Here is a 17,163-nt window from a genome sequence, read left to right on the forward strand (position 1 = left end):
TTAGGTGGAATAGTTGTACTTGTATTGTATCATAGGTGGCGTGTGCCGCCAGTATCCGGTCCGTCCGTCCCATCTCTTAATTTTAACACGCGTCGTTTCGTTAATGATGGTGTCTCAAAATGCAGTAAATTTTACAAAATTTTGACAACCGCTAAGCCTTGGCTGCCATGCTGGAGTCAATCTGTTAATTAATCTCCCATTGCACTTGAAACATCATTTTATCCTTGGTAATAATATAAGTGTTTGTACTTACTCAACCCTGAAAGTACTAGGTCTTCGTGGTAATTATTACCTAACTTCAAAACATATTTTGTCATTGACATATTTGTAAACTGCTGCCTGTCATTTTAGGTGGGATAGTTCTATTGTATATCATTATAACATATTTCCATTGTGGTTTCAATATAGGTGTATCATAACCCAACCCCAAAAAGTCATATTTTAGTTGAAAATTTATTTAACTTGAACACATAAATTTGTGGCTTTCCAGAAATGGCAGTCAAGACAATTTGCTGTATTGGGGCTGGTTATGTTGGTGGACCAACTTGCAGCATTATAGCTTATAAATGCCCAGATATTAAAGTCATTGTGGTTGACAGAAATACTGACAGAATTAAGCAATGGAATTCCGATAATCTTCCAATATATGAGGTAAAAATCGTGATTCCAACAGCTTTTTATGCAAATTTATGACCTGAGTATTTAAAATTTATAGCCTGGTCTCCATGAGATAGTCACTGAATGCAGAGGTAGAAACTTGTTTTTCTCTGAAGATGTTAATGCTGCAATCAAAGAAGCTGATTTAATATTTATATCTGTTAATACGCCTACCAAAACTTATGGTTTTGGAAAAGTATGCTTTTATATTTTGCTTTTAATTTTATAAAATAAAGTACGTAACTAAAGTTACAATTAAATGTATAGGGTCGCGCGGCTGATTTAAGATACATTGAATCCTGTTCCCGAATGATAGCTGATGTTTCTGAGAGCAGTAAGATAGTGGTGGAAAAAAGCACAGTTCCAGTTAAAGCTGCAGAAAGTATTTGCCGTATACTAAAGGCTAATACTAAACAGGGAATTAATTTTCAAGTAAATATAGAACACAGACAAAAATTAAAGATTTCTTTTGAAAAAAATTGTTTATGGCATTTTAGATATTATCTAACCCTGAATTTTTGGCCGAAGGCTCTGCGGTTCAAGACCTACTTAATCCGGACCGAATTTTAATTGGAGGTGATAAAACTCCCGAGGGGCAGGCGGCAATAAAGAAACTATGCTCGGTTTATGAACACTGGATAACACCTGATAAAATTATAACTATGAATACCTGGTCTTCTGAGCTCTCTAAGCTAGCCGCAAATGCCTTCCTTGCCCAACGTATATCTAGTATTAATGCCATTTCTGCAGTATGCGAAGCCACTGGTGCTGATATATCTGAAGTGGCTCACGCGGTTGGAACTGACTCTAGGATGGGCCCTAAATTTTTACAAGCTAGTGTTGGTGAGTTTTTTCAAATTTTCTTCCAGCTTTATTTCAAATTAGTGACCCATGAAAAATTTTAATATTTAGGATTTGGAGGTAGTTGCTTCCAAAAAGACCTTCTAAACTTAGTCTATTTATCTGAGTGTTTAAATCTGCCGGAAGTGGCAACTTATTGGTACCAAGTGCGTATTTTGTTTAAATACATTTTGACAAGTGACATTGATGAAACTGAATGTTTTATTTTTTTGTAAGGTTGTTGAAATGAATGATTATCAAAAAACAAGGTTTGCTCGAAGGATAATTAACTGCCTCTTTAACACGCTTGCTGACAAACGACTTTGTATTCTGGGTTTTGCCTTTAAGAAAAATACTGGGGATACAAGGTATTCTTATAAACTAACAAAATAAGTCAAAATATTGGGCTATGATAAGTAATAACATGTTAACAGAGAATCACCAGCCATTTACGTATGCAAACATCTCTTAGACGAAGGTGCTTGTCTACAAATCTACGACCCCAAAGTGCCAAAAGAACAGATATACCGGGATTTGATAGATGATGAAAATTGTGAGTTTAATAGTTTCAGTAACCCTGTCTGTTAATCTAATTGCTGGCTATTTTTCTGTCTGTACTGCTATGTCCCAGGACTTTAGTTTATCCTTTCGGATGTTAAAAAGGCTTTAGGGTCACATATCCCAAATCAGGTAGGGTTGTCCGCCATCTCAGAAAATGGCCACCATTTTGTTCATGCATGTAACTCTAAATCTACCAAACCAAATTTTGCAATTGAAATGCTGATCTCCTTCTAAAGGTCTTACCTCTTATAATTTCAGTGTTGTACGAAGGCCAAATGTAAAATAGCCAATACCAGCATAAACAAAATTAATAAAAATATTAGAAAGTAGTCCATTTTATACTGAATTCCATATAAATAATTTAAATTAATTGGAAATTTAAGTTGAATGCCACAGTAAAGCTTTTCTTTAGTTATTGAATTAAATATTAAGTGGAACACTTTCTTGTGGTTATTGCCACATGTAAATGGGATTTTTGCAAAGTTATAGAATACAAACAGTTAAGTTGGTGTATCTCAGATTTATAAATAACCAATCCTACCTGATTAGAGTTATGTGGCAAAACACCATAAGGGAAACTCAGACGGAACCAAAGCTAGCAGCTATTCTATTTTAGAATTTAAATACTTTCAATATTCATTTTATTTTTATGAAGGTAAATCGAGAATAAGCATTCATACCAATCCATATTCCGCCGCTGAAGGAACTCATGCTCTTGTTATATGCACCGAATGGGAGGAATTTCTGGTACAAGACAATGTTTACTGATAAATCTGATAGTAACGAATTTTTTTTTCTTTTACTAGGATTTGGATTACAAAACCATGCATGACCTTATGCTAAAGCCAGCGTTTTTCTTTGACGGAAGAAAGATGGTGAATGTTGAGAAATTAGAGGCAATAGGCTTCCATGTAGAAACTATAGGAATGAAATCGAACGCTCCCACAATGCGTTTCGCGAATGGAATCAAGTAACACTCCCAAGATTGGAATCGTGAAAAAAAAACATATTAGATATTTATGGAAAGGTTATTGTATTTTATTATGCTAATTTTGGTTAAACCAAAATGTTCCTTAAGATGACAGAATTGGAGGTTGTGTTTACTTCGGGCATTTTCTACATTTTTTATTGGTTCTACTATACAAAACATTATACGTTTTTTATGAATAAATACTATTTAAATATAAGGCATGTGCATTAATTTAAATTAAGCAAATTTTAATTAACAGTAACTACAATATCAGCCGTATACTACATACACTTATGTACAATCTCAACCAAAAATTTGGTTACTACCGAAACCCATTCGTAATGGGGTTAATTTTAAGCCATTTTTGTATTTTGTGAAGAAAACATTGAAAAATCTCCTAAAATGTTCCCAGCTGGAGTTATACCAAACATCATGGCCAATTTTAAGCCAACATTTCCAGGTGGTGCGGGATCTCTGTTTTCATCAGGCATCATCTAAAATATCAAATGAATTTATAACGTCGCCCCTTAACACTGAAAGTCTATAATTTTATCATACTTTATCACAAACATGCTCGTATATCAAACCATCGGAACCCACGTGAAAAATTGAAAAACCATCTATCCAACTAAAAAAAGTTTGTATTATATTTCCATTGCAATTTAAATCTACTTGAGTTAACTAACTCTGAGTCAGCGGATATATTTTTTCTCATTTGCCACACTTTAAAATTCCAGAACAAAAATGCACGTATTCCTGGTACTCCATTAATCCTCCATCGCACCCGGATTGTTCCATCCTCTTCGTGTTTGGTGATTTTTAAAACTTCCATTTTGACATGAGCGTATCGAAAATGACAAAGAATTTTTACCAAACCTAGGTGCTTTATATATGCAAGTAGTCCCCTAGGTGATAAAACATTCAATTACTCCACAATAGTAAAAATTTTATGAGTGGAAGTTACCTGGTAGTTACTCCACGGATACCATTCTTGAATACTACATTTTGGTTATATAGATGAAAATTATGCGACGTTGTGAAAAATTTTGGTATCTGCAAAAGTGTAATATTTATAATTATTGATAATTATCCTTCTCCTGAAGGGGAATTTCTTACTGATTCAGAGAGCCCATTATAGATTTTAGTTAGTTGTTCATTAGTTGGTTTTCCTGGAAAAGCTTTGGCCTCTGCTTGAGTGGACTGACCAGAAGAATAATGCAATACTTCAGTTTGAAACAGTTTTGGGTTTAATTCAAAAGAATAAATACGTAAAGGTAATGATTCGTGCAAGGTATACGAGATTGTGTTTTCTAATTTGGTTCTTAGGTTTTTAGAACTTTGGTAGTTTTCAAAGTTTCCGATTTGGGAATATGTTTGGAGATAATTTAGAATTTCCAGCTTATCCGTTTCCTATGAAAGGAAATTTTCATTATCAGGTTTTACACTAATTTTTTTAAAAACAGTCATACTTTAATATCTTTGCCAGAGTCAAGCGTTACTAAATTTTCCTTAATATCTCTGGTATTAATGAATTCTGAGGTTTTATGCAATTGAAAATGCACTTGAAGCCAATTTGAAGTAACATTTCTGTTGGTGAGGTCAAAATTAGCGATATTTGTATTTATATCCTCGTCGTATTGATGGAGAACATCGCATTGTTCTTGTGCCTTAAGTGCAGACAAGCATGTGGAGGGTCGCGAAGAAAACGTGGTTTTCAGAATTTTCTTGCTAAATAACCCAAGCGGAGTTAGTTTAACTTTAATATAGCAAGCCATACTATATCTAATTTTATTCAAATTACAAATTTCATTTAACACTTAAAATATTCCACTAGTAACAAGAATTTTACCCTTCTAAAACCAAAACTATCGGTACTGCTTGCGGCGAGCGTTTCACGATTTAACGAAAAGCGTCGTATTATTTCGCTTCTGCTAGAGCGGATTTTGGCCAAGTACAATCATGGAATTGGCTTAGAAAACCATGAAATCATAGTTGGCCGTGTCCAATGATAATTCCGCAAGGCGGGGCCGCGGTTTGAAAAAAAATCTAGTTCCCGAGGTCTTCAGCAGATGGCAATATGTAGTCAGGAAAAATAAAAACGTCATTGAACTCGGAAGGCAGCAGCCAGCTTTAGTACTTCCTGTTGTCTGTAGGAGATGGAGCAGACATCATGTCCTGCGTTACCTTCGCGTTTATTTATTTCAATTTAATTATATTTAGACGAAATTATCGCGTTTCGTGTACAAAATTAAGCTTTTAAAATGTGTCGATTTAACGTTTCCATGTTGATCGCTGTAACTTGCCTTTCTCTGTTTGTCGGTGATGTAGTTTTTGGAATCACACCAGAAGAAAGGATACGTCTAAAGTAGGCTAATTATTGTTAATTTTGCTGGGCTTTGTGATTACGTAGGTTTAGTTTAAATGGTTAATAGAAAGTTAACTGAATCTGTGGATATAGTACAATTAAGATGTAATTTTTTGCCAGATTTCGAAAATTAAATAGCAATTTTATTGGTTTGTCATAGGGATTACGTTGCATGCTGTTCTTTTGTTATCACTACTTCCGAGTATTCACGGCTTTTCACGTTATACTTTAGGCTTAGGTAGGCGATGTATTCTCGTTACCATTTACATATATTTTCATATTTGTAAATAAAACATCGGCCTGCTTCTATTTACACTTTAAATAAAAACTTTCAAATTAAAAACGAAAGATATATAAAATAGCTATTTCCGAAAATAAAATAATCTAGGATTAGAACATTAAACGTAAAGTGTAAATTGGGAATTTCAAGGTAAAATGCGCGTTTAAGGTAATTTGTTAAACTCTATTCTGGCTATCTCACACTATCATAGTCAAATATTCTACGCCTTTCGATATGTGGCCATTAAATTTTACGCAAAGCCAAACAGTATTAAAGGCCAGGACAATAACAAGCTTTTAGTAATAGGCTTACTAACTATCCCAGCCTGATACACCACACAATAGCAATGAGGGGGAGAGGGGTGTCTTCGTAATAATTCTAGTCCAGATTATTCAATGTACCTTGGAATTTAGATTAGTGAAGCATTCTCCGAGCGATGATGATACCGTATCACGGATTCCCGCTATTAAATTTTAGGGAACTATTCTCCGCTACTCCCGTATTAGCTACGATATTATGACTAGTAGACGTGGTTCAACGTATAGCTACGATATTATGACTAGTAGATATGGTTCAACGTATACTTCTGGTATCACTTTATATCCTAGTCCCTTTAGTAGCGTGGAAGAAAGTATTTCGGGGTCCCTTTCTCGGCGAAAGTGGACAGTTTTATAAGGTATAATAAATCGCCTTTCTCTCTTAATGCTTTGCCAATAACGAACTCTCTCAGCCAAGCTATTTATTTTGCCCCAAAACGCCGTCAAGGCACGGATTGGTATTTTAATTGATTCGAGATCGAGCGTTCGGGATTCAATATCTTTTCGAGATCTCTTATAATCGGAATGAGTAAAAAATCCCCGATAAAACGCCGTCCTACCAGGGGGACTATTTTATAAAGCGTATAATAGAAGGTTGAAAACTATCGGTAGGGAAGGTGCTAAGACTCGCTGTACGTGGTCTTTGGTCTTATATAATACGCGGCTGAGAAGGGAGGGGGGGGGGGGGCATATCCGAAGGAATATTGATTATGGTTGCATGTGGCGCGTTGGTGGTCGCATCAGTCATTGCAAGTGGCTCAAAGACTCCAATACCCTGATCGCGATATTGCGTTTTTATGCCCCTTGTCCTCCGCTCTCCTCCCGTTCTTCTCCGAGCGACCAAGCCACCCACACCAACCGGGCCACCCGAAGACGAAGTTAGCCTTCCTTTTATTTTATGTCTCCAACGAGCTTTGGGACTCCTGAGTTGGGAATAACATTTTTTGGGGGGAGTCAGAGAGAGAGAGCGCGTTTTCTTGGCTAAGTTCTATCGGCGGCCCGTCGCGCTATCTGATAGTTGGCTAGGCTGGCGAGATAGCGTCCGACTTTACCTTTCGTCCCAGTGCCCGCTAAGGGCGTCTTTCGGGGCGCTAATCGTGATTGACTGAGTGATATTTTTGACGTTTCCCCCGGACGCCCATTGGGCGCTTTTACAAATGATAGGAAAGAAGCGAATCGGCTTATTACGGACAGCTAAGGCACCCCTTAATCGAAATAATAGTCCCCCCCCCCTCTGGCAAAGAAATGAATAATTGTTTTTAGTTCCTACGTTGTCCCCCCCCCCTCCCACTTTTACTATTTTATTGTTTTCCGTATTTTTTTTTATTCGCTAATCCGAGAGCGGTCGCGCGTTTGTTACCCTCTTTCTCAATCCATTCCGACTTATCGAGTTGGTTCCCGGCGCCGCCGCTAGGAGGGGAGTTTAAAAGCTTTCGGAGGAAATTGCAATTACTTAGGATTTGAAATTTACGATAGTCCAATACTGATACGAAATGGTAACTAGGAGGGTAAGCTTTTTGTTTCCATAAAGAAAGGTTCCACTAAACCTAATTTGAATAGTAGTAACCCTATTCAATAGTCTTTGGGAAAGATAATAGGAGGGGGGGGGGTCCTCTTAACGGCCCATAAAATCCCCCCCAGACAGCGCACGCGAAGTTAGCGTTAATCCAGTAATAGGACGAAGCCTTTAGAACACAATGCGCTCGCGCGAGCGTTTTAATAGTTCCCGCCTTTACATTCTTCCTCTATAGCGTATTCGTGTACTAATATAACGGTAGTCTTTGTGAACTGAACTTATTATATCTGGAACTCAGATCGCGCTCGCGTTAAACCGTCGTCGCTCCCTCTTTTATACTGATTTTAAAGAGTGACCGAACTTGGCGCGAATGTGCCGTTGATGAACGATACCCGTCAGTCGAAGGTCATCTGATAGCGCCTCGGAAAGCGAAGCGTCGCCTCACCCTCTTTAGATTAAACTTCCCGCTAACTTTATAAGCGACGACGGGGATCAACTACGAAGCCGTGGTTTCTCTTTCCGGCCCCCGCGAGTCGGGCTCGACGGGCATTACCGCGGCGCGCGACTGTTGGAACGCTTCTACAGGCGTTTGACCTATTTTTTGGCCTATTTTCGGAAAAGCGATCGCGGCCGGGCCTCCCAAATTGCCTCCGCGGACCCGACAGCCGTCTTTTAATATTTTAGCTAACGTGGCGTTGAGTTTTGGGCTTTTACTTAGAACCCCCTTTGTAATTTGAAGGGCCCGGTCTCTATCTCCGACATAATAAACGTAAGCAGTTTTGCCGCGAGAAAATCAAATTACCGTGGATTTTCACCCTCGCCGAGTGTTCCTTCCCTTAACTGTACCGGAGAGCTATATCCAGAATCTACCCTTAATTAGGTACGCTGGAAAATTGTTCCCCGTTATGTAGGTTTGTACCCCTTCCCTATTTCGGGTGAAATATAAAAGGGAAAAAGGGAATTCTTTTCTCGCCGGCTCTTTAATATATTAAAAAGAAGCGCGTTATTAGGCCTACAATTTCTAGTTGGCAGTCCGGGCTAGCACCTTTTGGCGGTGCTAGAAAGAGGGGTGCCAATAATCTAGCCTTTTAAAAAGATAGAGTTTTATCCGTGGCCTGGAAAGTCTGCGGACTCGTTTGCCACTGAAGCCTTGTTAATTAAAAATGCATTGATCGAGAGGTTCCAGAAGACCTCGCCAACCTAACGAAGGCTACCCGGGCCTGGCGCGCTGCGAAGGCCTTTTTGAAGAGGGATGAGAAGGCTAAAGCAATCGAGACAAAAGGGGGGTGTAAAAAATGGAAGTTGCCGACCCTCCCGCAGTCGTCCCTGTGCCCTTTAAGCGGGGCGCTACCAGTTTCGTTTTGTTAATTGATTTGCTGTCAAGTAGCCGGGCCTCCTCCTCCAAAAAGGAAAGAGCGATTGGCCCGTTTCTCAGGCCCGATTCCCTTAACGTAGCGCAATACGGGGGCCCGCCATTGTTGAATAATATCCGAACTCGGATCAATTTCTCGGAGAGGGCACTCGAAAAAATGTTTCTCTTTTAGCAATCGCCGACGGACAAATTATTTCTCTTCGTTATCCGATATACAGGGTGTTTCAAAAGGTTATACAAAAATGTTAAGGAGTTGTAGTAGGCCACACTTTGAAGCTCTCTGGCGCTCTTTTAACTCATTATAGGGAAAAACAGGTATACTTTTCAACTCACCCCCTACAACTCCTTAAAACCTTTTGAAACATCCTGTATATTATAACCAGAGCTATAAGTTGGGAAAATCATGTAGAATCGGGATCCGATAAGCCTTAATTGTAACGAATTGGTCGGCAAAAATTCTATTTGTTCTCGCCGCTTTTATGGATTTCTGATACGATAGTAACGTCATTTTGATACCTTACAAGTAAACGGAAAATTAAAATTACGTTCAAACATTTCGGTTTAAAGCGAAGCTCCAAAAGTATTTCGAATAATATTTCCTAGAGTTTAAAATTGAAAGGATTTTTATTTAGTTTGGAATTATAAAGTAAAATAAAATGTTGAATAATTTTCGCAAATGTATTCCGTAAATTATGTAAAATTTAAAATTACGTAAACAGAGTAGCTTAAATATTAGATACTGGCCGCGCAATTAATAATTAATGATGTTAAAGATTACCCGCCGTCTTGAAATTTTAATTAGAACGAAAAATGTTTTATTAAATAAATTTGCACTCGGGGAAAATTTATTCCCGAGAATCTGAAAGATCAGACGATCTACTTTCTCCGGTTCTGTATGATTCAAATTCATCGTATCTTCCCACTTTCGCTCTGCCATTCGCTGTAAATTCAAACGTTTATAGGCAATGGCGGGTAAAACCCGTATCGCGTTCGATCCTTACGTTAGTGCAACAAACTCTTCTACATCACAGGTTTCCTACAGACCTAGTTATATCAGGTTATTTGATAATCGATAAAAAATAGGGGAATCAAAGTAATTGCTATTTTTTAGTAACAATAGGGGAATTAAAGTAATTGCTATTTTTAGTAACAATAGGGGAATCAAAGTAATTTCTATTTTTAGTAACAATAGGGGAATCAAAGTAATTGCTATTTTTTAGTAACAATAGGGGAATCAAAGTAATTGCTATTTTTTAGTAACAATAGGGGAATCAAAGTAATTGCTATTTTTAGTAACAATAGGGGAATCAAAGTAATTGCTATTTTTAGTAACAATAGGGGAATCAAAGTAATTGCTATTTTTAGTAACAATAGGGGAATCAAAGTAATTGCTATTTTTTAGTAACAATAGGGGAATTAAAGTAATTGCTATTTTTAGTAACAATAATGGAATCAAAGTAATTGCTATTTTTTAGTAACAATAGGGGAATCAGGGAAACTGCAATTTTGTTGTAACAATCAGGGAAATTGCAATTTTGTTGTAACAATCAGGGAAATCATGGAAATTACAATTGTTTTTGTAAAAATCAGGGAAATTGTAATTTTTAAGTAAAAATCAGGGAAATAAGGGACATTGCATTTTTTGTAATAATCAAGGAAATAAGGGACATTGCATTTTTTGGTAACAATCAGGGGAATAAGGGACATTGCATTTTTTGGTAACAATCAGGGGAATAAGGGATATTGCATTTTTGGTAACAATCTGGGGAATAAGGGACATTGTATTTTTGTAATAATCAGGGGAGTAAGGGAAATTAATTTTTTAGTAAATATCAGGGAAATGGCATTTTTGTTTGGTAAACATCAGGGAAATTTCAAATATATGAGGGTTTAGATAGTTTGCACTAAATACTAAAAATTTACATAAGTGTTCTTATTAAGTATTTATTTTTATTACTTCTCTTATATATAGTAATGTGGAATCAATTTAGTTTAAATGTCAATTGTGACATGAGTAACCTTATGCTTTTTCGTGAAAAGATTGTCGTTAGTCACCAATGACACGGATAGTTACACTATTTAAGTGTTTGCGACATAATAAGATAAAACCTTAGTTTTTTTTTGAGGTATTCTTAAAACATCGGGTGTTCTTGAACCTGGAAATATCGGTGAGGAACACCTGGAAATATCGGTGGGGAAAACCTGGAAATATCGGTGGGGAAAACCTGGAAATATCGGCGGGGAAAAACTGGATCAGCTTAGAAAAACTGGAAATATCAATTAATTATCAGTGGGGAAAACCTGGAAATAATAGCGGGGAAAACCTGGAAATAATAGCGGGGAAAACCTGGAAATAATAGCGGGGAAAACCTGGAAATAATAGCGGGGAAAACCTGGAAATATCAGTGTGGAAAACCTGGAAATACCAGTGGGGAAAACCTGGAAATATCAATTAATTATCAGCGATGAAACCGGGAAATATCAAGGGAGAAACCGTTATATATCAAGGGAAAAACTGGGAAATATCAATTTAATATCAGCGTAGAAACCGTTATATATCAAGGGAAAAACTGGGAAATATCAATTTAATATCAGCGGAGAAACCTGGAAATATTAATAAAATATCAGCGGGGAAAAACTTGAAATATCAATTAATTATCAGCGGGAAAAACCTGGAAATATAAGCGGGGAAAAACTGGAAATATCAATTAATTATTAGCGGGGGAAACCTGGAAATATCAATTAATTATCAGCGGGGGAAACCTGGAAATATCAATTAAATATCAACGGAAAAACCTGGAAATATTAGTGGAAAAACCGGGAAATATCTGGGAAATCGATTTTCCAATAATTGTATGAACCCTGACATCAGTTTTGGTCTACTTTTTGTCCTGTTTATTCCCCCCTCTCTAGGATGTCTCTTTTCAGTTGGGGAAACAATGGTGGCTCGCTCTTTCGAATTAAAATCGCCGGGTAATTGTCCGCAGTTTACCGAATCATCTCAAAGAGGGCGCTGCGATAGTACGTACGCCAAGACGAGGCGGGTTGCGGAGGCTGAAAGCTTTTGTTTTCTTCGAGTAGCTAAACGTGCTAGATAAGGCTAGCGGGGGTTCTTGTTTCACTCTGGCGGGGCGGTTGCCTGCCAGGGGCCAAACTCGAGGGGCTAGCCTCCGCTTGTTCAAACAAGGTATAGATTGATTAGCGTTAGCGCCCACTCCTATACGTTTGACTAGCAGCCAACCGCGCTTGTTTAATGATACCTTACAAAAAGCCGAGGAAGTCGGTAAAGTCTGCGACCGTATACTACCTTCGAATCGACTATCGGTTAAGCCTTTGTTGGAATTAAGTGCTTGTATCGTTGTCACCTATACTATCCTGTACATCCCTATCCTAGTATTAATTTTTTTTCTTCGCTTAATAACCTTTGGTAAGAAAAGATATTCTAAAGAGTATGTAACCTAGCTGACGAAAATTAGTTCCCATCGCTTATTATGACAAGACCTTTTTCCACTCCCCCCCGACTAGCCTTCAAAAGAAAGGGTGTAATGGATTATAACATTATTGTAATTTAATCAAATTAGGGAATCTCCCCCCCCCCCCCTCCGTGTCGGCGCCTTAGAAAGCAACGCGCTTTTATTAAAACAATTTTTTCATCTTTGCTTTTAAGGTCCTTTTAAGCCGAAGTTTTTTAATAAGCTTATCCATTGGCTCTCGCATCAGCGGCAACCTTCGAACTTTTATAAATTGGCTTAGGGGGTTCTTTTTGGTCAACCCAGGAGGGGGCGATAAAAAAAATGAAGAAGTGTTTAAAAGCGATATTTCCTAGATGCGGCGAAATAAAAATAAAATAGCGGCGGAGGCTTACTTAAACTGAAAGGGTAGGAAATTTCTACATAATTGATGAAGTCTCAACGCATTTTATCTCCCTCTTTCCGCGACTCTTATATATTTTTTCGGGCTTTTTTATACCCAGTTCTAGGGTTTTTTATACGTTTTTCTCTTTTTCCCAACAGGGAAGAAGCCAAGGAAATGTTCTACCACGCCTACAATGCCTACATGGTAAGTGCTCTTCGCATTCGCTACTCAATTATTCAAAGGCTGACCCTAGTGTCAGCGTCGTTGCTTCGCCCCGTTCTACCATCGGAGTTTACCACCCTCGCGCGATATTGGACGGAATCGACGATCGAAGCCCGCAAACTTTACCCCCGGCCCTTCCCTCGATTAAATTGTCAAGAGCGGAGTCTTCCGAGACGGTTGACGGTGTTGAAAATAGGCGGCTTTCTGAAAATACACCTTCCCTACTATAATATAGATTTTATTCAGTCTACCCTAAGCTTCGCCACCTTCCTGATTATTACGCTATGTACGTGGTCTCTTCCGAAAGGCATCGTGGATTTTTGCGGCTTCGACCGCCCCTACCACCCTACGCAATCTTTATTTCTTTATTTTTTTTCCCACGAAAGTTTGGGCGGACGGGGGTTTTTTTGGTGGCGAAGTGTTTATGAAAGCGTAGGCTTCCACCGCGAGTACCTTAGATTGGAGAGTCCAGTAATGGAAGTCGAACCGCGGTCCTTTTATTACCCCAACTGCCCAATTTCATTTGTTTTACCCTCCCCGGTAAAGGGTGTGAAGAAGTTCTAGCTTTTGCTTGAGATTTCCCCCCCCTACTCTCTCTTTTTTTTATAACCTTTAATCGATGACCCTCGTATTTTCGTAGTAAACCCCGTTCGCCAGCGGCTTCTAAGTCTTTTGTTTTTTCTCTTCGTGGAAAACCTCTTGGAAGTCAATGTTTACGCGTGACGGTTCCTTTTTCGCACCACCAGAATTGAAACTCGCGGGAGTAATTAATTAGGTTATTTCCGAGGCGGAAGGTAACGGACGAAAAAAAACACTCCTCCAAGAGTTTTCAAGAGTCTTACGTGAAAGTTTTTGCTTATTTTCCTACTAGGCGCTACCGCGGATGCTTTATGTGCTAGAAAAGCTAGGACGGATATTACCGTCATTCTAGTTTAGTTTTTTAGCACCGTGAAACGGAATAATATATCGTTTTGTTTCGTTTATATTTGCTTTTGAAAAGAGAGCGTCTATACGTTGCGCGTACCTTTTGGAAAAATAAACTAGTGGACTCGGAATAGTAAACGAAAAACCCCTTTCTTCAAATTGCATCGACCAACAGCGCTTTTCCCGAGAAAGTCGTGAAAAATTTTCATCCTAATACAAAGCACGTGCGTTTCATGTGAACTAAGAATGTATTTGATTTCAGCATTCATGTATTCATTTCAACCATGAGGTCCTACAATTCCTATAACATCCTTTATTTTCAAAAATGTCCTATAACATCCTTTATTTTCAAAAATGTCCTATAACATCCTTTATTTTCAAAAATGTCCTATAACATCCTTTATTTTCAAAAATGTCCTATAACATCCTTTATTTTCAAAAATGTCCTATAACATCTTTTATTTTCAAAAATGTCCTATAACATCCTATATTTTAAAAAATGTCCTATAACATCCTATATTTTCAAAAATGCCCTATAACATCCTATATTTTCAAAAATGTCCTATAACATCCTTTATTTTCAAAAATGTCCTATAACATCCTATATTTTCAAAAATGTCCTATAATTTTGATATTTTGCGCATTTCAATTCCAGCCACTCAGTTAAATAGCTAGATTTAGCTATAGGATAAATTGCTATACAAAGTCATTCTAGTCTATAATTTCGTAATTGTTAAGCTAATAGTATATTTTTGTGATAAAATGGTTAAATAGGTTCACTAAATATAGGTTTTATTTTTAAATGCATAAAGTTAGTAAATGATATAGCGTATATAGTCCCATTATTTTAAAAAATAGTCCTATAAAGTCCTATATTTTCAGAAATATAATCTTATTTTTCCTATAAAAAATTGAAGATTTGTGTGGGGCCCCTGATATCCAACTATATTATTAGCCTTTCAACCATGGGCGGGGCCTTTCTGCGTTTTATGTAATCTCTTGAGCCAATCAGGAGACAGCTTTTGTCGTTGACTCGATCCACAAAACGTTTCCGGGATTGCGTGATTTAACCGGCAAAGAAAATGACTCGTGATTCTTAGAAAAATACCTGTACTTTAACAAAATACTTGATAATCATAAATAAAGGAATTAATTATAAATATTCTTACCTATTTTATTTCAATCAGAAAGATTTGTATTAAAATTGAGAAACTAAATTTCGTGATAAGCCATGGCACCGCTATATAGTCAAGTTTCAACTTCGATACAATTTTTGAGCTGCGTGAACCAGGGGCGGACTTATATACTCATCACAACAGCTTTTCTTATTGGTTCAGAAAATTGAACGAATAGTTAAAAATATAGTGAAAAACCAACAGAAGACTTATTTAAAAAAATTACAAATGAAGTGTTTTCTACTGTAGATTTTATCGCATTAACCGTTGGTTGCGAATCACATTTTGTTACTTACTTACTTACTTTACTTACAAGAACTTTGTTAGTATCACGTATACATTTTATATCTAAAAATGTAAACAGAAATCGCAAAAGCCGAAAAAAAGAAAAATCTAAGCAAACCTAAAATTAAAACTATGCTATTATGTGCCTGTATCTAGTTAACAATTTAATTTGATTTCAAATATTTGAAAAAGTAAAAAAATCAAAGTAATTTCGTTATTTGATTAATTATAAATATTTACAAAAAAAACAGGTACTTCGAAACTCTTAAGTTTATAATCTAAACAAGAAGTACAAGAACGATTTAAATATCCCGCCATCTCCTGTACATTAGGCTTCATCGCAGTACTCCGATGTATTGTCGTGAAGACAATAAATATTTGAAGGGGCTACACTGTGTCGGTAGCCCCATCTGTGGCACATCTTTCGTCTTTAGCGAGATGAAGTGATTGAAGCAGCTATTTATAACCCTGGCTTATTTTAATTTTGTTTTGTTTCGAAGACCTATTGGATCCGAGTATTTCGTAAGTTTTATCATTACTTTAAATTTGTAAGGGTTTAATTTTTTTTCCCTTTTTATAATGGACGTTTCTACCTTTTCGCGTAATTTAACGCAATTTATAACCAATTACGTGTAGTTTTCTGCCGTCTGCAAAGACTGAAATACAAAATGCCCAAATTCTGGGTCTTAAACTGTACAACCAGGTTTGTCAAAACCAGAAGCAAGATCGTTCCCGCGTGTTTAAAAAAATATTTTGATGGTTACCGATGCTAGCGCCTTCTAGTAGCTACTCTAAACTATACCTATTGTTCGTTGATGGAGCTCGTGAACCATTCTATTCTATAATCCCTGGTACTCTCTTGCAGGGGTTAATTCGATCTTGGACGAATAATTACTTAACTCGAAACCTAAGCAAAATCCCCGGTTCCACAATTTGCGGAATATTTCTATCCAAATACGGAGGGGCAGGACACTTCCTTGATTAACGACGCACCCCTCAAAAGATTAAATCCGATTTATTCGTGATTATTTTGATTAAATTCAATTTAATCACGATTAAGTTGATTAAGTCACGTTTAATCATGATTAAATCTGTTTAAAATGATTAAATCCTGATTAAAAAATTATATCGTGATTAGTATGATTTAATCGTACTTAAGTTTTGATTTTAATGATAATATTGATTAAATCGTAATTAAAATGATTAAATCTAATTAAAAAGATTAGGTCGTGATTAGAATGATTAAATCTCGTTTAAATGATTAAATCCTGATTAAAAAGATTAGATCATGATTAGAATGATTAAATCTCGTTTAAATCGTGATTAGATTTTTTAATCTTGATTACCCTGATTTAATAATTTTACTATGATTAAGAGGCACCCAAAATGGAAGTGACCTGCCCCTCGCCAAATACAAAACACGTGCGTAAAAATGTCAGCTCTGCTCTGCTGTTTTTAATAGATGTGAGGCTTTTGGAATTTTAATAGGCTTTAGATTATTCAGTAATAATTGTATTGGAATAAAAATGAAAGGGTAATGATTTAATTAATTTAAATAGGAAGTTCGATTTAATGTTTTTGCATATATAGTTTACGTGAAGGTTTAAATAGATAATAAACTTAAAAATGTCTAGTCAAAATGGAAATAAAGGTGTAAGCTACGACGACAGTGACGAGCTAACGTCGTCCGCTAATAGTGGGCACGTGTTTAGTATTTCCAATACTTGACACAAGCGGCGCTGCCGTAAAAGCACCAAGCGCGCCATTTGGTTTCGGGTCCACTAATTATTCGTCCAAGATTGTTATTGCGTGCGCCTGTACAAA

General features: G+C 36.9%; 3 protein-coding genes across 10 annotated transcripts in view; 2 read left to right on the plus strand and 1 right to left on the minus strand.

The window, feature by feature from the left end:
- The window catches only part of sgl (UDP-glucose 6-dehydrogenase sgl), a 93,608-nt gene extending 90,369 nt beyond the window's left edge, over positions 1-3,239 (plus strand). For 2 of the 6 annotated variants that reach the window (XM_090154899.1, XM_090154898.1), the window contains exons 2-10: positions 491-651; positions 716-853; positions 925-1,089; positions 1,155-1,500; positions 1,570-1,664; positions 1,735-1,865; positions 1,932-2,050; positions 2,714-2,805; positions 2,865-3,239. In XM_090154899.1, coding sequence (XP_090011025.1) covers positions 493-651; positions 716-853; positions 925-1,089; positions 1,155-1,500; positions 1,570-1,664; positions 1,735-1,865; positions 1,932-2,050; positions 2,714-2,805; positions 2,865-3,032 — 1,413 coding nt within the window. In that variant the 5' untranslated portion in view covers positions 491-492 and the 3' untranslated portion in view covers positions 3,033-3,239. The other 4 variants (XM_090154897.1, XM_090154901.1, XM_090154900.1 and 1 more) reach the window with 4 other exon arrangements.
- LOC149935445 (uncharacterized) lies at positions 3,073-4,935 on the minus strand. Its single transcript, XM_090154903.1, has 6 exons — positions 4,498-4,935; positions 4,145-4,438; positions 3,993-4,081; positions 3,715-3,933; positions 3,587-3,656; positions 3,073-3,522 (listed from the first exon to the last, which is right to left on the minus strand). The coding sequence occupies exons 1-6, from the start codon at positions 4,801-4,803 to the stop codon at positions 3,382-3,384; spliced, it is 1,119 nt and encodes a 372-aa protein (XP_090011029.1). The 5' UTR covers positions 4,804-4,935; the 3' UTR covers positions 3,073-3,381.
- A 239-nt stretch (positions 4,936-5,174) lies between these two features.
- Positions 5,175-17,163, plus strand: part of Edem2 (ER degradation enhancer, mannosidase alpha-like 2) — a 70,031-nt gene continuing 58,042 nt past the window's right edge. For all 3 annotated transcript variants that reach the window (XM_090154095.1, XM_090154097.1, XM_090154096.1), the window contains exons 1-2: positions 5,175-5,393; positions 12,892-12,937. In XM_090154095.1, coding sequence (XP_090010221.1) covers positions 5,290-5,393; positions 12,892-12,937 — 150 coding nt within the window. In that variant the 5' untranslated portion in view covers positions 5,175-5,289. The remainder of the gene's footprint in view (positions 5,394-12,891; positions 12,938-17,163) is intronic.

The sequence above is a fragment of the Leiobunum rupestre genome, chromosome 7 (genome assembly GCF_980474605.1).
Source record: "Leiobunum rupestre chromosome 7, qqLeiRupe1.1.hap1, whole genome shotgun sequence".
NCBI classification, from domain to species: domain Eukaryota; kingdom Metazoa; phylum Arthropoda; class Arachnida; order Opiliones; family Sclerosomatidae; genus Leiobunum; species Leiobunum rupestre.

Bases quoted from the DNA above. Each gene is read 5' to 3' on its own strand.
- LOC149935445 (XM_090154903.1), bottom strand. From the start codon at position 4,803: ATGGCTTGCTATATTAAAGTTAAACTAACTCCGCTTGGGTTATTTAGC. The intron at 4,082-4,144 runs GTAAGAAATTCC...ACACTTTTGCAG, and splicing joins ATAATGGGCTCTCTGAATCA to ATACCAAAATTTTTCACAAC. The intron at 3,657-3,714 runs GTTAGTTAACTC...AACTTTTTTTAG, and splicing joins AATATATCCGCTGACTCAGA to TTGGATAGATGGTTTTTCAA.